This window comes from Rhipicephalus microplus, chromosome 7 (assembly GCF_043290135.1).
Source record: "Rhipicephalus microplus isolate Deutch F79 chromosome 7, USDA_Rmic, whole genome shotgun sequence".
Lineage (NCBI taxonomy): Eukaryota > Metazoa > Arthropoda > Arachnida > Ixodida > Ixodidae > Rhipicephalus > Rhipicephalus microplus.
In genome coordinates, this window is record NC_134706.1 from 53,367,631 (window position 1) to 53,390,075 (window position 22,445).

General features: G+C 47.1%; 4 protein-coding genes across 6 annotated transcripts in view; 1 reads left to right on the forward strand and 3 right to left on the reverse strand.

Moving 5' to 3' along the window:
- Nucleotides 1-5,447: 5,447 nt before the first annotated feature.
- Nucleotides 5,448-6,460, reverse strand: LOC119179602 (zinc finger HIT domain-containing protein 3). Its single transcript, XM_037430718.2, has one exon. The coding sequence runs from the start codon at nt 6,291-6,293 to the stop codon at nt 5,889-5,891; it is 405 nt and encodes a 134-aa protein (XP_037286615.1). The 5' UTR covers nt 6,294-6,460; the 3' UTR covers nt 5,448-5,888.
- A 2,317-nt stretch (nt 6,461-8,777) lies between these two features.
- On the reverse strand, nt 8,778-16,816 carry LOC119179212 (uncharacterized). 3 transcript variants are annotated; one of them, XM_075869197.1, is made up of 3 exons: nt 16,637-16,816; nt 11,376-11,785; nt 8,778-10,282 (listed from the first exon to the last, which is right to left on the reverse strand). In XM_075869197.1, exons 1-3 carry the CDS (start codon nt 16,683-16,685, stop codon nt 9,020-9,022), a joined length of 1,722 nt encoding a protein of 573 aa, XP_075725312.1. In that variant the 5' UTR covers nt 16,686-16,816; the 3' UTR covers nt 8,778-9,019. The 3 variants fall into 3 exon arrangements, with proteins under 3 accessions (XP_075725312.1, XP_075725313.1, XP_075725314.1); XM_075869198.1 differs by lacking the exon at nt 16,637-16,816 and adding an exon at nt 13,800-13,943; XM_075869199.1 differs by lacking the exon at nt 16,637-16,816 and adding an exon at nt 13,763-13,906.
- Nucleotides 16,817-17,556: 740 nt separating this feature from the next.
- LOC119180342 (protein HID1) overlaps nt 17,557-22,445 on the reverse strand; it is a 47,537-nt gene continuing 42,648 nt past the window's right edge. The window contains exon 19 of the mRNA XM_037431524.2: nt 17,557-18,976. Within this exon, the coding sequence (XP_037287421.2) occupies nt 18,913-18,976 (64 nt within the window). The 3' untranslated portion in view covers nt 17,557-18,912. The remainder of the gene's footprint in view (nt 18,977-22,445) is intronic.
- RpS11 (ribosomal protein S11) overlaps nt 22,354-22,445 on the forward strand; it is a 46,251-nt gene continuing 46,159 nt past the window's right edge. Inside the window, exon 1 of the mRNA XM_075869201.1 lies at nt 22,354-22,359. The gene's annotated coding sequence lies outside the window, so the exon portion shown is untranslated. The remainder of the gene's footprint in view (nt 22,360-22,445) is intronic.

Here is a 22,445-nt window from a genome sequence, read left to right on the forward strand (position 1 = left end):
GACTTGGAAGGCGTCGTTGAAGGCAGTCAGCATCTGTTGGTCACCAGAAATATTTGCGTCGCAAGAGGAATTGCAGAGCTGCGGGGAGGCAAAGCAACGGTTATGCTCACGAATTTCAGCAATGAGTACAAACATGTGAACAAAGGAACAACGGTCGCATACATCGAAGAAATTGTCGAAGCCACCAGTGCTTTCGCCCTCGCCGATTCTGCGGAACCTGCTCAGAGGAACCAAGCCCCTCTCATAGCTTTCGACGTCAATCCCAGACTTCCGAACGATAAGCAAGAACAGCTCAAGGCCCTGCTCCTGCAATACGAAGATTGCTTTTCGTCGTCATCGAAAATTCGGCAGACCCCAATCACGAAACATCGAATCATAACCGAAGAAAATGCCAGACCACTCCGTCAGAGTCCGTACAGGGTTTCGACGCGAGAACGTGAGGCAATGAAGAGACAAGTTGATGAAATGCTGCGAGATGACATTATCCAGCCGTCCAAGAGTCCGTGGGCATCCCCCGTGGTGTTAGTGAAGAAAAAGGATGGGACCCTACGTTTCTGCGTCGATTATCGCCGCCTGAACAAAATCACAAGAAAGGACGTGTATCCTCTTCCACGAATAGACGACGCCCTTGATCGGCTCCATAACGCCAAGTACTTCTCGTCAATGGACCTCAAGACTGGCTATTGGCAAATCGAAGTCGACGAAAGAGACCGAGAGAAGACGGCGTTTATAACACCGGACGGCCTCTTCGAGTTTAAGGTGATGCCCTTCGGCCTTTGCTCAGCGCCTGCAACTTTCCAACGCGTTATGGATACAGTATTGGCAGGATTGAAGTGGCAGACGTGCCTTGTGTACTTGGACGACGTCGTCGTGTTTTCCTCGAGTTTCGACGAGCATCTTCGGCGCCTTGAAGCTGTACTTCAAGCCATCAAGACGTCCGGACTCACACTGAAGCCAGAAAAGTGCAGATTTGCGTATGAGGAGCTCTTGTTTCTGGGGCACGTTATCAGCAAGTCTGGAGTTCGTCCCGATCCACGGAAAACAGCCGCCATCGCCGATTTCCCGCCGCCCACTGACAAGAAGGCCGTGCGCCGATTTCTGGGCCTGTGCGCCTATTATAGGCGCTTCGTGAAAAACTTCGCCCGCATCGCCGATCCTCTCACTAACCTTACCAAGGCCGACTCGGAGTTCAAGTGGGAAACACCACAGGAACACGCTTTCCAGGAGCTTAAACATCGCCTCCAGACGCCTCCATTACTTGCCCATTTCGACGAATTCGCCGAGACAGAAATACATACTGACGCAAGCAGCGTAGGTCTTGGCGCCGTTCTTGTGCAGAGGGCTGACGGACTTGAAAGGGTTATTAGTTACGCCAGCCGATCGCTATCCAAAGCAGAAGCAAATTATTCCACAACAGAAAAGGAGTGCCTCGCCATCATCTGGGCTACGTCGAAATTTCGCCCCTACCTCTACGGCAGGCCCTTCAAAGTTGTGAGCGACCACCACGCCTTGTGTTGGCTAGCCACCTTGAAGGACCCTTCAGGTCGCCTCGCACGATGGAGCCTGAGACTTCAAGAATATGACATTACTGTCATTTACAAGTCCGGCAAAAAACACTCCGACGCTGACTGTCTCTCTCGTGCGCCTGTCGACCAACCGCTACCCGACGACTCGGATGACGACTACTTCTTGGGAACGATAACTACCGACGACTTCGCTGAACGACAGCGGGCCGACCCGGAACTTAAAGCCCTAATAGAATACCTCGAAGGCAGGACCGCCGAAGTCCCGAAGGTATTCAAGCGCGCACTTGCGTCGTTCTTTCTACGAAACGGTCTTCTACAAAAGAAAAACTTTTCACCGCTTCGAGCTAAGTACCTCCTTGTGGTGCCTGCAGCTCTGCGACCAGAACTACTGCAGGCCCTGCACGACGATCCGACGGCAGGGCACCTCGGTGTTTCCCGCACGCTCGCGAGGATACAAGAAAGGTACTACTGGCCACGTCTTACCACCGACGTCACTCGTTATGTGAGGACATGCCGGGACTGTCAGCGACGCAAGACACCGCCGACAAGGCCAGCGGGGCTTCTGCAGCCAATTGATCCACCTTGCCGACCTTTCCAGCAGATTGGTATGGACCTACTGGGGCCGTTCCCGACGTCGGCTTTCGGAAACAAGTGGATCGTGGTAGCTACCGACTACCTCACCCGCTATGCCGAGACAAAAGCCCTGCAAAAAGGCAGTGCATCCGAGGTAGCTAAGTTTTTCGTCGAAAATATCGTCCTACGTCACGGCGCCCCGGAGGTCCTTATCACCGACAGAGGAACGGCATTCACTGCCGACTTAACTCAAGCGATCTTGGCATACAGCCAAACAAACCACCGCCGGACGACAGCGTACCACCCACAGACCAACGGCCTCACCGAGCGGCTTAACAAGACGATCGCTGACATGCTGTCAATGTACGTCGATGTCGAACACAAGACGTGGGACACCATTCTTCCGTATGTGACCTTCGCATACAACACGGCGGTGCAGGAGACGACGCAGATATCTCCATACAAATTGGTCTACGGAAGGAGCCCGGCAACGACGCTCGATGCCATGTTACCCAACGTCACCGACGAAGAAAACCTCGATGTGAGCGAGTACCTTCAACGCGCCGAAGAAGCCCGACAACTTGCGCGTCTTCGTATCAAGAATCAACAGACGACCGACAGCCACCGTTACAACCTTCGACGACGCTTCGTGGAATACCAGTCCGGTGAACGTGTTTGGGTGTGGACGCCGATACGCCGACGTGGACTAAGTGAAAAGCTTCTGCGACGGTACTTCGGACCGTACAAGGTGGTTCGACGTCTCGGCCCACTTGATTACGAGGTTGTCCCCGACGGCATCACGAACTCTCAACGACGCCGATCGCGACCTGAAGTCGTCCATGTCGCGCGCCTCAAGCCGTTTCATGCACGTTAACAAACTGAAACAGTGTTTTTTGTATTATTGTTGTATTGTAATTTATTCATTGTACTTTCTTGCATTATTATTGTACCTTCATCTTTATTTAAAGCATCGGGACGATGCCTTTTTTCAGAGGGGGGCAATGCCACGTTCTATTTCACTAGTTCTTGTTATCGTTCCGAAACAACACACGATTCTCGGCGCAAACCGCGCCTGCAGGTTTCGAGAAGGTTCCGGACTGTAGTAGATCATTTGGATAAGATCACGCCCACTGTGCGAACGGTACAGATCGTTCTGGAACCTACACCACCGCCAGCGATAACGCTAGAACATTCGACGGCAAGGGTATAAATGCCGACGCGCTTCGCCGCTGGTCAGTTGTTGATCGAAGGCCGACGCTGCGTTCGCCGCTATCAGTCCGAGACTGCTATCTGTGCAAGACTGCTGCTGTAATTAGACTTCCCTTTACCGGGCACAGGTTCGCCCAAATAAACAGTTAAATCCCGACACGAAGTTTTCTGTCTTTGGCCACGTCACGACCCCGTGACAATATGTAGGGTTTAACGTCCCGAAACCACCATATGATTATGAGAGACGCCGTAGTGGAGGGCTCCGGAAATTTCGACCACCTGGGGTTCTTTAACAAGCACCCAAATCTGGGCACACGGGCCTACAACATTTCCGCCTTCATAGGAAATGCAGCCGCCGCAGCCGGGATTTAAACCCGCGACTTGCGGTACCTCACTGGGTACCTACAGCAGTTTGCGTGCTGCAGCGCGGTTTGTTGAGGGCTCGTCATCTGTTGCTGTGCGCGATGTTTGAAGAGAAGCCGTGCGGTTTTTCGTTGTCATGCTTTAACGAGCTCATCTGGTCAAGAAGGCCTCGCTTGTTCACTCGATACAAGACCGGAAAATCAAAACGTGTGACACGTGTACTAGCCACTGCGTACACCGGCTGCCCACCACGATCTACGAAAGCCCATTATCTCGCTTTCACTACAAATTGCATGGTCTAAGAACAAGTGAAAGCTCAAAGTCTCTCGAGCAGCAATTTTAAAAGTGGATGAGCAAAGCGCACAGCTCCCGTCAAAAACGAGTCATCGTGCAGAGCTAGGCAAGTTTACAGGAGATATATAATTAATACAAATTTTAACATATTGCTGCGGCCCACACCACCAAAGTGGCAGTGCGGCTCCCCGAGTGTTTTAAACAGTGCTGATGCTGAGCATCCTTGATTGGAATTTGTGGAAACAGCCAAGGCATATATTATGCAAGGTAGAGACTTTGCGTGGTGCATGCCGCGGTGATGTTGGTCACTTCTTTTTTGCGAATGTTTTAACTCATTTTTTACCTTGTATATTACTTTTGTTGTGCGCTAATGTACAATATTGTCCCTGAAAATTATGCAGACTGTTTTAGGGAATCAATCGACAAATTCTTAAAAAAGCTGACCCCCCAACCTGAATCGATCGGCTACACTTCAAATCCCGAGTGAACGAATATTGTTTCACATCCATTTTTACACTTTGTTTGAATGCAATACCCGAATTTCCGTGATAGCCTTCACAATTTCAACCGCCTCCCTGCCACGCTGATTGCGCAGGCAGCGGTCGCGGACAAGTTTGTATATACAGCACGTATCTCTGTTTGCAGGTACGTGCTTCAGGTGTAACATCATTATTTACCCGTAATGAAGTTACACCTGAAGACTCAAATATTACCAGTTCTTCAAGTCGTTTTTGTTAATCTGTGCCAGCCAAACATGCCGGTGCTTTTCTTTTCAAAAAATCGCAGTGTGCGTTCTCAATTTTAGGTAATAACTTCCGGCAAAGAGAACACCCCGAAGCTCTGCTCGCTCTTCGTGGACTGTTATATCAACTTGCCTCACCAGCAGCTGATAATTGCTCCAACTTGCATCGTTAGGCAAAACTGAACGGGTGCATGCACGAGGAAACAACACAGCAGCGGTTGGCCACGCAGTCAGTAGGTACCCAGGCATGTCGGTGGCACATTTCGGAAGTGACGAATCGGCGCTGCGTGACGCACGTGCACACTATGTATAGGTGCCAAATGGAGTGTATGGCATAGTGGACACTTATCAACTATACTTTCAGCAGCCATCCTAGGATACTTTGAAGTAGCCAATGTTGCAAAAACAGTCGATCGCTTTCGCACAGCATGCTTGAGGCAACCATAGAGAATCGAAGCAAGTTAGCAGTTCAGAATATGATGCATACGTGACCCAATTGTGCTATTGCTACCTTCTCTTAAAGGCAAAGCTCAAGCATCCTGCAATTTTTATGTATTATGACTCACAGGTCTAAGAAAGGGCGGGTACTATGTACGGTGTGTCAAGTTTGCAGATAACAGTGACGGTAAAAATAAATTGGCCATACAAATGGCAGAACAACACATGTACACGTCATGTGAACAGTAAAAAAGTGATAAAACTTTGAGATACTGAAATAACACAATAGAAAGCGAACAGGCTCTAAGTGACAGATATTTATGTAGTAGCCATACAATGTGCGTAACTGATCGCCAACAACATCGCACTAACATAACGCCGTGATACAATCGCGAAAGCACTTCCACAGAGCGACGACGCCTTGAAAACTCGATGAATCGAACGCTTTTGATTCAACAGAAAACACGAACCGAAGTGAATATTATGAAGGCGTTTAGACGCCTGTTTGAGCGGTAAAGGGGCAGATAGTACGATGTGCCATAGTAATCACAACGCGCACTGTCAGAGGAGAACCACCAAGGAATGGGAAGAAGCGGGTGACAAGAACACACACGCTGAGCAGTGGGTGCCGTAGCCAGGGGTGGCACATTGGCCCCTCCCCGGAAAAAATTCTGCCTACGCCTCCCCACGCTGAGCAACGGCCGGGTGCTGGATCCGTCGGTGAAATGCAGAGCTCCAAAAGGCTACTCTTCCTGGACACCAACTGCGTCTAGGCAAGCGTTCGCGAATTCCAGGAAGATCGGCTCTCGCATCAACGAGTCGAGCATGCTTTCGGGGTCCTTGCTACGGTCCAGGTCTCGTAGCAGCTTCCGCACGTGCACGTTGCGAAGGGTCTCCATGACGGCTTCGGATTCGCGCAAGCGGCGCAGCGCCTCCGGCGGTACCGTGTGTGGTGTCGGGTACCGGTACCCGGGCTCTTCTTCGCCGTTCCGTGCGGGTGCAGACGCCTCGGGCTCGCGGCAACGGCCCTCCTCTTGCTTGTGATTGCGGTAGCAGTTGCACGAGCAGTACCGCGTGAGGCAGCGCGGACAACGATACCGCGGCTCGCCGCTACTGCACACGCCGCAGACCAGCTGTTCGCCAGCCATTATCAGCGGCGTTTGCAACTTTACCGAATTCTACTTGCAGACCGGGCGACAACCCAAAGGCGACAAGCAGTGGATGTCTCAACGCGCTCGTTCTAACTACCACGACGCATTAAACCACGCATTTAACCTTAACTGACTCGGCACCGCCATGTTGGATACGTTTCGACCTTCCCTGTTGCTGGCTCGTACTCGGCTTTGAGGTATGTTCGGCTTCCTGAGTATCCCTAGTGCCAAATTTGAACGTGAGAGACTGAGCAGTGATGAATTTGGTTAATTATTGAACAAACTAAAGCAGTCTGCATGTAACCTGGCGTCCGCCATAGCCAGAGGGCAAAAATAAACCTATACAAAGTCACCTTAAAAGTTAAAAAGAAAACAATTTGACTTCATTAAGTTATACAAATGCACACTTCGGCGCACTTCCATTTACCAATGGTGCGAGTACCACTACCTACCTGTGCAGTCAAGTGTGAATGTAAACAAGCACCATTTATATTCATTTTGCTGTGGCATGTAAACATACAACTACAACTCTATGCAAGATCTAAGCATCTACGACTGAAGTGAGCTTCAGTGAGCTTTTGGTTGGCAGCCCATATCCCTGAGCGTAGCCGTGTCATGTTGTTAACGGTGCTTCGCAACATCGCGTGTAAATTGTTGTGTCGTAAACTGTGCCTATAAATAGAACTACGCACCTTGAAGAAATTTCAGTTTTCCGCAGTGGCCATATGCGTTAGACACCGACGGAAGCACTGGATTAGTGCGGGCCTCGTGAATCAAGTGATCCCGCAGGCACGATTATGAAGTACACTGTCGTCCTTTATGAAAGGGAACACGTGAACGCTTGGCCTGCGCTCTGCGGCGGCTGCCTACAGGACCATCATAAACCGACAGCAAAAGACGTCGGCTTTTGGCGTCATCTATTGGCAAACAAAACAACGAGTTATGGCCGCTGGACAAGCGCTGCGAGATAATGTGAGCAGGTCACGTGATCGCATGTTCCCTTTCACAAAGAACGACAGTGTACATGCTTGCTGTTGCTAGTTGACTTTTTACACTCCACGCAAGTTTAACCGATATTTTTTTACTGTGCTGTAGGAACCGAGGGGCAGTCGGCAAAGCGATCTAGAGATTGCGACAGATCCAAAAATCTTCCTCATACGCTGCTGAAGCTTTTTCCGCCGCATCGCAGTTCGTCCTGCATGCCCAGAAAAAATGCCTCTAGGACCGCGAGAATTTAAATATATTCCCCGTGTACTGCCAGCAACACTGTAAAAAGTCTTGATACGCCCTTTTATTTTCATTTTTGTTAACTTTCAGCAATCACGTGATTGATGAGAGAGAGTAAGGGGGAGAGTCCACAGGTGTGCCGGCGCAACCGTTGCTGTGCAAGTTGAGCCATCACGTGATTGCCGAGACCACAGCTCGCACCATTGTAGGGCACAGACAGAGAGGCGTTTATGCGAGCATGAGACATTAAAGGCCTTAGAAAACTATTACTGTAAATGCTCCTTCATACCGCATTGGTCACAAAGTGATTGCTTTGGCTCAATCGGTCAATTTTTCAGTTGTGTGACTGCAGTTGCACACCACTTAATCACTAGCACAGGAACATGAAGTCTGCTTATTTGCGGGACAGTGGTAATGCCAGACATTATCAGCCATGGTTACAAGGCTGCTGTTGGTGGTGTGAATGAGGCTTTAGTCTTTGCCTAGCTTTATTCTATAGCTTAAATTTCCACAACGCCTACCTGCATGATAATTTTATGATCACTAATTACATTTAATGTCACATGGATCATATTCATATGAATGGAACAATACACTGCCTCACCAGAAGCTGTCACGAATAGCTTATTCTCCAGGACTTGTTGGAAATGGAACCACCTTCCCAGTAAGGTTGTCGCTACCAAGCACAACTCTGTCATTTACGGCCACTACAGGTGTCATCACTCGCGGGTTTGGCTAATCAATCAGTTTATACATTAACTAGCCACTTTTGCTGTTTTGGTATGCTTCCTTATGTATTTTTACCCAATCCCTTCAGCAACAGTGTGGTACTGAGGTTACAAGAAAATCGTATGGAAAATGCTAGTAACTAGCGATAATAATGCAACACCAAGTAAAACCTTTAATTCAAACTGCACAGTGGTGGTAAGCCATATGTTTCTGCTCGCATCATCCGACTCACAGGTGAGGTAGTGAAACTTCGACTCCTGCGTACAATACAAATGTAGACCAAGCAAGTTAATGTGAACTGTAACTTCTGTGTTCACTGGATAAAGTAGGCTACTGATAAACCATGTAAGCAGAGAGCCTGGGTCCTGAATTAGCTTGAAGAAATAAGCTGTTAAGTGAATGACAGTTCATCGAAGAAAAAGCAAACTCTCAAGACTTGAAACATATGTTTGTGGCTTGCTTGTACTCTATCCTTGGTTGATGTAAGTAGTCTTCAGGGACGACAATGTAAGGAAGAGGAAAAAATAACCATTCCAGTTAATTTTATTTGGGTAATAAACATAATCCTGTACATAGCATAAAAGTATAAAATAGATAAAACAGACAATATGCAACACTTCATGCTGACATATCAAGCCCTTTGTACAAAAGCTGCAGTATGCTTATTTAGCATTAAAATAAAATGCACTCAAAGATGACAGGAAAAGGCTTGACTATGTGACATGCACTGAAGAGCGGCACTGCCAATCCTCGTTAACGCAGATACTTCAGGATGCATTTCCTGGCTTACCCAGGATGCCGCTCAAGTCCGCAGAAAGAGAGTCCTCAATGCAAGCGTGCTCATCAAATGACGCACCCTCATTGCGAGTCTGGGTCACTCTCCGCAGCGGATTGTCACACGCGTCGAGCTCGAGCCGTTGAATGAGGTCTTCCAGAGAGTTGTCCTGGCCCGAATTTTCCGGCAATTTCGGCGACGAACAGCGGCGTTCCTGTAGCATCGCTTCAGGAAACGCTTTGTCCACCAGCGACGGACTGCACAGGAGAGCCTTGGATTTTGACTCGCACAACTCGTTGTAGAGTGACAATAAGTAAGCACTCGTGTCCAACTGCTCTTGCCCGGCGGAATCGGCCGTGTTTTCCCGAGCACCACTGGAGTGTTGTTTCTCTATTATCTGCTGGTACAGCATTTCCATGCGTGCACTCAGATCCAATTCAAAGGTGTCATTCTGCGCAAGGCCGCTTTCTTCAACGATACAAATTGCATCGTTCAAATTGGCCGAATCCTTGGCCGAATCCTTGGCCTCGACCTTCAAGCTGTCTTCAAATGCCGCACTTCTAGGCTCCAAGCTGTCCTCAAACGTAGCATTGACAGTCGCCTGAAGATGCGAATTGGCTCCTGTGCAAGGCATATCTCCTTGAATCTTTGAGTCACCAGATTCATTTGGAAGAAACCTGTCAACGAGGGCTCCGGCGGTTGGCAAGGGCTGCTGAGCTTGGACGGCCTCGACGCGACTGTGGCTGCCCTCAGACGAGGGGCTCATGGTTTCCAGAATATCGAAGCCACCACTGAACGTTTCTCTTCTGATTCCTTCTGATGAAACGGCCTCAGTTGGAGGTTTCTCTTCCTCAGGTTTAGGAGTGGGATCTGACGCGAGAGAAACTCCAGCCTGAGCAGCACGGTTCCTGGGACAAGCGTTGCTTGTGGGTTTGTTTTGAGCGGTTCGACGAGGTGGGCAATAGCGCTGGCTGTTGGCTTTCGGGCGGGCGCCACATGCAGATGAGCTCGAGGAAGCCTGCCTGACGGGTGCAGTCGGCTGCGTGGTTGTGTTGCGTGTGTTCTCACAACCGGTGCGCTTCTTCGGACGCGTCTTGAATTCTACTGGGACAGTGATCCTTGGGGGACCAGTAGGCTTCCTGGTGGGCTGCGCTGCGTTCGGTGCTACTTTTTTGGGCATATCCTTTTTGGCAGGCCCAGGGGTCTGGTTAGGCTTCTGAGAAGTTGTGAGTATACTCGACCGTGGTACTCCTTTCTGCAAAGAAGCATAGGGTTTAACTAAAGTAGTGCTGTGCAAATAACACACGAGTGCCTCGATGATAATGCGGCAATAGCCTGCACGCAACCAAGCCCACCCCACACACACACACACAAAGTTTTTTTTAAGTTGGACTAATTTCTTGTCTGCTGCAATTAAAGCGATCTTTATATATAACAAAAAAAAGATTGTTGATATCTCTGTCATAGGAACTTGTATAACATGAAAATCAACGTCTTCACAGGAGTAGTTGACTTGATTGTACATTGATGTATGCACACACAATGATGTATGCCTGCATTGATGTATGCCTGCACAATGCGTATTGGTGTTTGGCAGCTATAGGACTGTTTGATGTGAATGAACTAGCATTGACGCCTAGTGGCACATCTCCATCCCATTGACTAACACCCGTGATCTTGACTAAACCCTTGCGGTAGCTATAGTAGTTAACGTACACCCCAGCACAACATCGGGTGAATGCCACGCAAAGATGGCATCAACAAGCATGCGATGAATGGTGGTACTCGATATGCACCGATCGAAAATGTCATCTGATGCCACAAATGCCAGGCTAACGCTCCCCAGTACCTACACCTGGGTCAAGAGGTCGTGGGTTTGATTCCGAAGTCATTGAAATTAACGACTTTTTTTCTGTTTTATCATAATCACATGCTCGTGTATATTTTACTGATGTCACTTTTGTGACAGAAATAATGTCAATGAAGACATGAGGACCCTGGCATGAAACACTTTTGTCTTATGACACAACCAATTAATCAATCAAATCTTCATTACCACTGGATACCTTACAAATAGAGGACAATGAAAAAAAAAACGAAGCTGCGTAAAGGTGGCTTTTTGAATGACCTTATTTTTTTATTTGTTTCTTGTCTTTTGTCTACTTCTTAACCATCAATCCTTTAAACAACTCTTACATATTTTTACAATAGATCCATTTACAATTACATTTTCGTCGCTAGGACCCAACGCTTCATGAAGGCCCGTGCACAAACATACGCTCTGGTGCGTACATCCACATTAAATTACAGCACGTCCGCCGCACCCTTAGCCTTCCCACAGCATGTACCTTGTTGATTCGCAGATGAACCTCCTGTCTGACTGTCCCGAGCAAGACAAACTGGCTCCTGACCCCTTTGTCCGTGGACACCGAGACGGCCACTCGGGCAGCTGTGGCCTTCTCGTCTGGTTTCCAGGTGAAGGTGACCATTTGCGACTGTCCGGGACGCACCGTGAATGTCTCGGTGTCGGAGGTGAAACCTTTGCCACGTGGAACGCCCAGCATTACACGCTGCTCGGCGCTGGTTGTGTTCAAGATGCGCAGCTGGCGTACGGCGTCGCGGTTTGCGACGACATTTTCGAAGGTGACCTGTGGTGGCTTGGCGAAAGGCTGAAGGAGCAGCGTCTCCACTACCGCTTCGCCTTCGACGGGCTTGGTCGGTGGTGAAAAAGTGAGCACCTGCTTGGCCATCATCTTGTCTGCGGAGTTAAGACAGAACACAATAAGCATTGTTAATTCTTGACTATCCTCTTTCCATGTTGCTGCGATTCAGAGTTCTTGGTATACTAATGTTGATCGGGCTTTTTTAACAATTTCATTGGGTCCCTAATGCACTTTGCAAAAGACTGCAATAAACTTTGAAAGCAGCGAATTGTGTGGCTTAGATAAGGTGGTCATCTTAATGATATCCAACTACACGGAGCATTGTTTTAAATCAGATGGATTAACAAAAACTTGCATAATGACGTTGCTGGAAACAGTGAAGAAGAGTAGAACAGCAGCAAGTAGAGCTACGCTAAAAGACTGGACGTGCAAGCACATGAGAAGCCAACACACCGCTGTATACAGGCCAGCGGTGAGCAGATTACGGAGTTTCCACTCTGGAATTGGAATGACAACAGAATCGCTCCACATTTTCACGATCCCGGAATGAATGGGGACAAGGTTTGGAGGAATAAAATGAGAATTAAATTACGCTTGTCCAGAAAATAAAGCATGATTTTGTCTAGGGGCTATTTTTCAGACTTGAAACATTACTAACTCAGAGCCTCAAATTTAACAATAAAGCATCATTTTAAGAATTCCTGGCGCCGCCCCTGGGTGCATACCAGGGGCGTAGCTAGGGGGTGGCACACCAAGCCCGTGCCCTCCTCTTAATTTTTTTTTTTTTTGTTTGCTAGGGCATAGACAACAAAATGATACGACTATATCTGCCTGTCCAGCCCCCCCCCCCCCTCCTTCAATTAAAGAGGTCCCCCCTCCCCCGCTTCTCCCAAAACAAATATGCCTACGCCCTGGTCTTCCCGGAGTTCGTGGCGTCCGGAATTTCTCGTGAGGGCCATGTTTGCAGGGCCAGTCTTTCAGCATGAATACGTACCAGCCAGTCCAGCTCTGTTATTCAAATTTGAGCCAATCAGTGATTTGGTAATCACCGCGAAGCAGGGTGTGCGCGAACACCGACATAAAAACGGAACAGGACCACACAAACACCGACTCCTCGAGTCGGTGTGCAGGGACAGAAGTATAGGGAAGACAGAGGCTTTGAGATGATAAATTTGTAAGCGCGGGTTGTCACTTGAGCCGACGTTTCTACAAGCGGACTATATCTTCAAAGCTCCAAGTGCTTGTCGCAACGTCGGCTCCGGCACAACCACTCTTCGTAAATGTTTTCATCACAAAGACGGACTCCTCGAATCGTCGTTTGCGTGGTGTCTTTTTCACGTGTCAGCGTTCGCGCGCCTCCGTGTTCCAAAATGGACGAACCAGGCATGTTGAGGCGGCAGCTAAGCGCTGGATGGCACTGGCGAAGACGCTGGACACACGGGCGCTGTCTCTCTTCCTTTCATCGTCCTCGTCTCTAACGGGCCTAAACCATCACCTTTCGTGATGCAGCAACAAGCTCACATCGCCTCGCGTGACGCGTTAGTCCATTGATTGATTGATATGTGTGGTTTAACCTCCCCAAACCACCATGATTATGAGAGACGCCGTAGTGGAGGACTCCGGAAATTTAGACCACGTAGGGTTCTTTGACGTGCACCCAAATATGAGCACACGGGCATACAGCGTTTTCGCCTCCACAGAAAATGGACGCGTGAGCCCAGGATAGCCCCTTCCAAAACCAATTATCCTGGATAAACTCCAGCGTGCTCGAGATTCGAGTGGTGCACGCAACTGTCCGAACGTAAATATTTCGAGGGAACTGTGCTCACGGGAGCTCTTGTCAAGATTTCATGCTGTGAACGCTACGGTATATCGGGGAACTTGAACATCCTACTGCAAATATATCCTACTAGTTCACAAATGCCGCGCTTGTTAGCTCGACGAACGCCGCCGCTCAGACGGGAGCGGGTGGTTGCCGCTGCCTGTGGCACACTGGCATCGAGCAAACGCCCACTAAAAATACTTCGCGCTACCTCCATTACAACGTCAGATTGAAAGTACTGACTGCTCACCGCACAAATTCGGGAGTTTCAAGTAGTCGGTACCCACCAGATTTCTCGGTTCACAGTCCGTGGCAGAACACACCGACGTTGAGCACACCGACGCCAGATTTCAAACCGAGCGCACCCGCAAATGCGCTGCGGCTGGTCCAATCAAATGACACGTCAAACGTTGCGTCAAAAAACACTGTCACGTGACTAAACAATCATTGATGCCTACACCGATGCGACAGGGTGCATTTCGTGAGAACCCGCTATTATCCCCTGCGTTTTACTACTACTATTAATATTTCTTTAACCTGGCTTTCATGTTAGTAAAAGCAATTTGTAACAGTTTTGACCACACGCCAAAAAAGCCCTATTTAGGTGAACTTAGCACAGTTTTATGGAACCTCTGGAGTGGCAATCCTGGTCGCCGTTAACGGGAGCAAGTGAAGCCGTCGGCAGCCATATTGCTAGAGGAAAAACAGGGCGGAGCCGCTTTAGACCGCGATAGAATACGCGCCTAGGCAACACGGCTCCCGACCTGGTGTATTCTACGTAGATATAGCAGGGCCTTCGCCCACGGGATTTTACACGGCCTCTGTAGTTCACCGGGAAAAGCATGTCAATGGGCTCTCGTTCCGAGCACAAAATCCAGAGCGCGCTGAGGAAGTCGCGATAGCGCTTGCTGCTGCGGACCCCAACTCGAAAGTTATCATCACGGACTCCAGGAAAGCATGTACTCATTACTTGGTAGGAGAGATATCCCCCCTAGCCAGCCAAATTCTAAAACGGGCTCTCGCTGATCCAGCCCCGAAACGCATCGTATGGGCTCCTGGCCATCAGGGCCTACGAGGTAATGAGGCCACTGACGCGGCCGCCCGAGCGCTTACCCACCAGGCTCCTCACCTTGGCTCTTATGACTCGGAGGCCAATACACCGCTGCTGCGGTTCAAAGAAATTCTCACCTATTATCGTGACACTCACCGTCTTTACCCGGCTCCTGCAAAGGGGCTGAGTAAGGCGGAAGAGCGAACTCTAAGGCGCCTGCAGACAGGTACTCTACTCTGTCCTGCAATCCTAAAGCATTTCGATGCGAACACAGATGGGCGGTGCCCACACTGTGGGGAGACGTGTGATATCTTCCACATGGTATGGGCATGTACGAAAAATCCCCACCTACTTCCTTCCCCTACCCCTTCCCGAGAGGCATGGGAGACTGCCCTCCTCAACTGCTCATCACTAGAGTCTCAACGGGCTCTGGTGAGACGGGCGCGAGTAGGGGCCTCGTCATGCGGTGTCCCGGACTAAGGACGCCGACCATGTAGCAGGGTCATGCTTTGGCCCCGTACCTCTCTCTTTTGTAATAAATGTTTTTCATCATCATCAATACGCGCCTGACGATAGTTATAGCGCGAGAACAAAACGACGACACAGAGACAAGAGGGACACGAAGCTCCTTCTTGTCTCTGTGTCGTCGTTTTGTTCTCGTGCTATAACTATTGTCATGACATACCAACTAGCCCAAGCTGCCACACTTCTAAGGAATACGCGCGTTGCACGTGTCGGTTTGCAGTTCCACCAAGAAAAAGTGAGATGGAAACCACTTTTAAGTTACACCATGCAACGAACAAATGCCTCTTCTTGTTTATGAAACAAATCATTTTGTCCACCCACTGTGAGCTGCAAGCTTTCAGATCAATCTGTTGTCGAGGGATGCTCCGCATATCGAGCTTGCTGGTTATAGTATATATTGGGTGTTTTAAGAAATGCGCCTGCAGATACCCAAGATCCAGGGGAATGCGACTTGTGTGTGTGTCGACAGATTACCAGAGAATATTCATAAGGAAGTTGAAAGAATTAGAGGTAAAATTATAAAAAAGAGGTAATTAAGTGAACTGGGAGTCACCAGTAATGTTTCTAGAGTTATCGAATTCTAATCATTTTACAGGTGGAACCAAAACCGAAGCACCGATGTCGCGTGCAACTGACAAAGTCCAGGAGACGTACCCCAAATGAACCGTTTATAAGAACGATTGCAGTGGCGTTAGTTATGCATAATATTTATCAACTTCCGTTGGCGACGTGCGTTGTCATGGCAAGCGCAGCCTTCAGAGCCCAGAAACGAGGTAGCTCGATGTTTGATATAACGCCACTCCCTCATTTTGACAACTTCGACTATCGGCGTTTTGGTTTCGGTTTCGTCGGCAAGATAAAACAGCTGGATTTCAAAGGTGTCTCATCTTGTTTAAGATGCAATTGCTTATTTTTGTGACTAAATTATATTGAAGCTTCGTCAAGGAGGTAGAAACTAACAGGTTTTTGCAGATGCGCTCGGAAAGCAGAAAAAATCGAAGGTGCACTGCTAGGCCGCAGTCTGGTCTGCCCCGTTCTGTCGAAGCAGCATTCTTCGAAGTGAATAGAACAGAGGTGGTCACCGTCCGTAGCCCTCGAACTATTTCTTCGGACAGCACGTTCCCAGGCAGAACTCAGTGCACTGTATTTCGGAAACAACTGTCATTCGGACTTATTCTCTAAGTTTGCGAATTCCTCAATAAACATTCACCGAATTCGATATTCACTCGCCAAAAAAAAAAAAAAAATATGCACGGTCGCCGTCAATTTTGCCTTGTAAGACAACACCAGAAAACTTGGAATTCAAAGGGAATCGTTCCAATGTTTGATACGTGCAGCCACAGGCGGCAAACGCTTCGTCCATAAACTCAAAACTCATAGACAACGTCGTGTCAGCGAGCATTTAAAGCATGTTTGAAGCTTCACGTTACCTTCCATAAAGCTATACGCATGCATTACATGCATGCGCACCTTTGAGGTTGTTTCTAATTTAACAGAATACGCGAAAAAAAACAGGCGATCGTCAACGAACGAAAAGAGAATCCTTACACGTGAAAAGTGATCCCAGGAGTCTTCTTGATGCGATTTGTGCACCCATAAGCGACGCACGAAGTCACCATGGCATTGTAAACTACTTAACTGCTTTACAAGAGCATGTCACAGTCTCCAAAGCACGGCTCCAAAGGCTACTGCGAGGGCGGAGCTACGAAGCGCACTTTGTCGTCTGCTTCCGAGCCTTTCCTTTTCCAATATGACGTCGACCGGCACCACTCACTTATCGGGGCGCACATTCACTCCAGGAGACGTAGTATAGAACCTCCTTGACTTAGCATGACCTCTGAGAGCTTCATGCGCAATGGACATCTCGGAGGGCTTACTCCAAGCAACCGGGGCGCCGCCATGCTTGATATTCTTCGATTCCTCCCGCCTCCGTCACTGGCTCGTAGTCGGCTTCCAGAGAATTCATGGTGCCAAATTTGAACTCGAAAAGCTGACGCGTATGGGACGTTTAAGACGAGAAACTGGTACATGATGATAGTACAGGCATCGTATATTGCGCCCATCCCTAGTAGAGGTCAGTGATATATTAGGTCGCTTTATTAGGCTTAAAGTAAATGTGTTTAATTTATTTAACAGCTTTAACATAATATAATGTAAGTATGAGCCTGAAGCACAGGTTTTCCCATTCCAAAGGGGAGGTGGGGATGCCACATGATGGAGCGTTGAGGTTGGGAAGATGAGATTCAAAATTGATCTCTCATCTTTGTGGACAAAATTTGATCTCTTGAGGCACGTTCGTGCAGGCCTCTGTACCTTCATATATATACATACAAAATGCAAATATGTAAAAAATGCGGAGGGGCCCAAACAATTTGGCCACAGAGCAATGCGTGTCCCACAGTGTAAAGTACCATGCATTCCTTTTCTTGTACGCCCTGCTGATGAATGAATTAACAAGTCATACAAGCTTTTGCATGTTTCCATGCTTACGCCTTGGTAAATCTTTATTCATTCATTTATATTAACATGAGTTCTGCAGCCATACCTTACCATTCACACGTTAAATTAGATTTGATACAGTCCATTTCATAGGTGGAATGTCAACACACACTAACAACTGGAACTTATGTTAGTAGCTCGTTCATATAGTAGTAAAATCGGTGGTCTAGAGCAGACGAAGAAAACAGCCATGTTATTCACCACATATTCATTTATAGCTCGATTCTCATTTGTTCAGCGGTGTCTACCGTATTGACCGCGCATTGTCACTGCGAGTCTTTTGCCGCCAGCAGTTGTGGTTGCCGTTATTCCTGCAGTGTCCATAGATTGTAAGGCATGTAAACACAGTTCTACAGTGCCATCTTTTGAAGAAGCACAGCACCACCACACCAATTGTAAAAACGAGAATCAAAACTCCCCACAGCTCAGCCTAAGCGAAACTGAAGTGCCACCACCTAACAAGCCGATGTCTGGTGAGATTGCATTTATGATCTCAGCAAATGCGGAAAAATTTTAAGCTTTCTCATCATCAAGATTGCTGGAACCTGTTCCATCATTTGTCAAGCCTGTTCTTGCGTCCCCTGCCAGTGCTGTACATGGCCATACACATTCGAGGTGAACGCCTCTTTATTACTCAAGGCCTCGTAGAAAGTGGCGCTCATTACATGAATAGGAAAACTAGTATCGTGTTAGTCAAAACCAAGATTTGACATCTCATAATAGGCATTCCACTCGCGAAGTATAACAAATGTTCCTAGTTTTACCAATTCGAATACGGATGGGGTGTTCACCCCACATGCTGTCTACCCAGTACATTGAAGCTTACTGAAAGAAGTAGACCGATTGGTACTCTAAACAAATGACGCAAAAAAGTCGTTGCATTGACTAATCGTTAATGCTGCCTGTTTGATGACTCTCACAGCATATGCAGTTGCGCAAACGCATGTGCGTTGAGCAGCTTGGCAAGAACATAGACCAGCCGCATTTAACAGCTTCAAAACCGGAAGCGCATGAGTAGAACAAACTGTTCCGCTTGTGAAACATGCAGGTCATGCAAAACAGGAGTCCGGAACACAGCGTCATCTGCATTCGACAGTGCTGAAACCAGACGATGCGGGCATGAAAATTTTCCAGCTCGCCAAGCGACACTGCATCCGAAGAAATCGTCACTTGTAGGAACACCATCCATCATTGGTGAGCCTGTCGAGTGTCCTACGGTCACTGATGTCGAACACGTGGACCACTGTTTTACGCGCTACGCTCGCACAGATTCTCTGATTCCCTATCGGTCTTGAGGCTGTCGATGAGGTCAAGCACTGACATGACTAGAGTCGCTGAATCTCGAACAGCCGTACTTCTGTGTCATACCAGATGGGGGGGTCCACATTCCTGGAAAAGATGAAACAAGGAGCCCTTCACTCAGTTCTGACATAATGAGGCACAGCAAGCTTATTACAGCTGAGCTGCATATGTTACACCTCCATGATTTCTTTGCATCTCTATCCATGAGCGAGAACTCCTAGTTCCCTCTAAGAACCAGTGGAAGAACTAAGTTCAATGCATTAGTCCTTCCTGGAGGGTCTTAGGGGCTTTACCACTTCAATGCATCATGTGTGTATTTGAAGCACTGAATTGGTGAAATCCCCAGTGCCTTCTAAGGAGCAGAGGAAGAACTAACGCAATAAGGTAATCAGAACCAGTTGGTATGGTATGAAGAATGGCAAGAGACAGAGGTACACCCGTCAACTCTGCTGGTCATCCGCCTTCTTAGAGTATTATGGTCTGAACGTTTACAGCGATAGCACTTATATGAACACTCCCCGCTCGTTTTAACTGTGTGTAAATGTATATAAAAGTGACAAAAAGAATAATTTGGAAAAAATATTTTCCAAAGCCCGAATTTGAACAGGTGCTTTCTCACTTTGCAGCGCGCTGTGTTAGACGACTTGACCATGAAAGCACATGTCCTTCAGTGTACTGACGGCTAGCTATTTATATACACTATTTATTGAAGATGGTAAGCCAATCCAGGGAGCTTTTCAGCATGTTCTCTGCATTAACAGCGAGATGATACAAAGGGGGTGCTTTAGAAGTTGGTGCCATGCTCGTTGCGACGCGTGCGCTTGTATAACGTGTACTTAGCCCTATGAGACATGCTCAACAGTGAGCATGCGCGATTCTATCATGGTGGGGATGGTTTTTACGTCTTGTGCTTTCAGCAGACAAATTGCTGTTACAGAGCGCACAAAGGACACTTCATCCACTGAGGTGGCCCTTTTGTCACAGTTTCACTGTGACGAAGGGGCCACTTTCCTATTAACAAAACACCTCCAGCAGGTTGTTGAAATGAAAGAAATTCTGGCTTGATGTTTGTTTATTGCACTCTAATTTCATTCTGGATCATTTGTAATATGGTGAAATAACATTTCAAAGGGTTTGTAAACCAATTTGCAGCACTATACTGGTTTGAGCACTGGTGCAACAAATTATACAAACTTCATGTTCCCTATGATGACAGGTTGCACAGTGCCATGCACTGTCGCTCATAACACATGCACAAGTTTTCTAAAAAAAGAAAAAAAAAACACAAGGAAAAAAGAAGAGAGAAAAACCCTCTGCACACAAAAGACGAGCGATTCACACCCGCACATAAATATAAGCGAAGTTTACACCAGGTTGCTGGTACAGCATATATTTGTGCTCTTGTGACACATAACCAAACAACTTAGCAACACGTAAACAAAGTTTAATGTTATTTAGCTGCAGTAGGTGCGCTCACAAATACTGGCAACTCAGGCAGTATACTGAAAGAGTGTGAAGACAGCAGCATGGCTCTTCGATGAGTCTATTATTACGCTCTATTTTTTCCACCTTTATTATTATTCATATTCATACTGAGTACAGAAAAACTACGAGCACTTATATATTACTTATTATTACAAGTGTGTATATATTACTTATGCAATATATACAATCTTGAGCATATTCAAAGAAAAGCTGCTAGATTTATATTCAACAAGTACTCCAAGTTAGACTCACCCTCAGATTTAATGCTAGCCAACAACATTCCCTTAGTGCAGACTCGAAGATAAAAAGCTAGATTAGAATTCCTTGATCAACTTTTGAACAAAAAACTAGCTCTAGACCCATCCCCGTATTTGACACCCCAGAGTAGCCGGCCCACCCAACACCACCACCCAAAGGCCTTGATCCCATATTTCGCTCACACAGACCTACTGAAGTATTCGTACTTTCCAAGAACCATATGTGAATGGAACTGTCTTACTAATACATGTGATGAATGAATTACCCTATCAGACAACCTTCTTCACTTTTTATTGTTTTGTTCTGCAATTATTTTATTTATATTTGTACATCTATTACCATCCTGCTTGGACCATGAGTCTGTGGTATTGAATGAATAAATAAATAAATAAATAAATAAGTAAAGGTGTTTGAGTGACAGAGTTTGAACAGTAAGGAAAGGAACAGTAGCTCTAGAGGAACTGGGTCAAAGATTAGTCACGCTGTTTTAGCTGTTTTCATGGCTTAAGCAGAGGTGTATCAACAAGGCTTTAGTGTACAGTCAACTCTTGTTAATTCAAACTCAGAGGGACCTCTGAACTATGTTTGAATTATCAGAAAGTTTGAATTATCAGAAGTTCTCAGATAGATGACACCACACATTATGATTAGGCATTGAGTTTATCATATTTGAAAATTTTTTACTGTTTCCAAGCCCCAACTGCACGCAGTGAACAGGAAGCAGAGGTGTAAAGTCCACAAGTTTATTGGCCACTTACTGCTGATTTACTGTTGATCAGACCTTTTAAAGAAATTGTGAATTGCCAACAGCTTCATTGCTGTAGGTATATGTCTTCAGCACAAAGACTTTTATGCCAGTTGAAAAGCATCAATGTTTACCTTGCGCGTGCTTCGTTTGAAACATTTGTTTACTTGCAAAGCCATTTTCCTTGGAGGTTTCAGGTGCTTATTTTTCATTTTTAGACTGTCAGGGTTATATAAGCACACAAATTTCTAAATAGTACCAAGAAAACACTCGATGTCCTGAGGTCGTCCTCATATGGTACAATCGTCCTGGCAAAGTTCTCATTGACCTAAGTACTTACTGAGGACGACACAAGCTGGTTTGACCCAGAAACGTCTTTTCGAGTGCTTTCTGAGGACAACGATTGGTCCGGAAAAGGTCCTGTCAAAGATCTTTTGGGGATGACAAAAGCATTGCACTGAGCACTTAGATATAATTCCTCAAAACCTTTGTGCACCAAGTAGATGCATTTCATATGTGAAAACTTTCTCCACACGTTCGTTTAATACAGTCATAAAGATATTGTATATTTTTTCCTCGCTTGTTTCTTATTTGGCAGAAAATTTTCAAAATACGTGTTCCGCTTAATGAGACATGCATAATTAATCGGCTTGGGTACCGAACCTGGTATTGCAAAATGTCCATTTGAAACAGTGTGTTCTTAAATGTCACAGCCTTAAATTAGTCATTATACGCCGCCGTAGCACGTAATAACAAACTAGCAGCTGGCAACCACTGACCATTCTGAATAGTCACGTAGCCAAGCCATTCCAAATCAATTGACTGTCAAAATGGGGTCTGTCAGGAAAGGTGCTGTGTATTAGTGAAGGTTCGTGTCCTTTGTTGTTTGTGTGCATGGTTAAAAGCGAGATATGTATGAGAGTTTAAGTCGTAGCTGACGACAGGAGGTAAATTGCCGTGTTGATGGGTGCACTGAGCTGCTCATTGTTCAGGCTGATCATGGATGTACTGTCACCAGCCGACCGCGGCGAGGTGTGGTACGAAGCAGCCTGGAACACCAGTGAATCG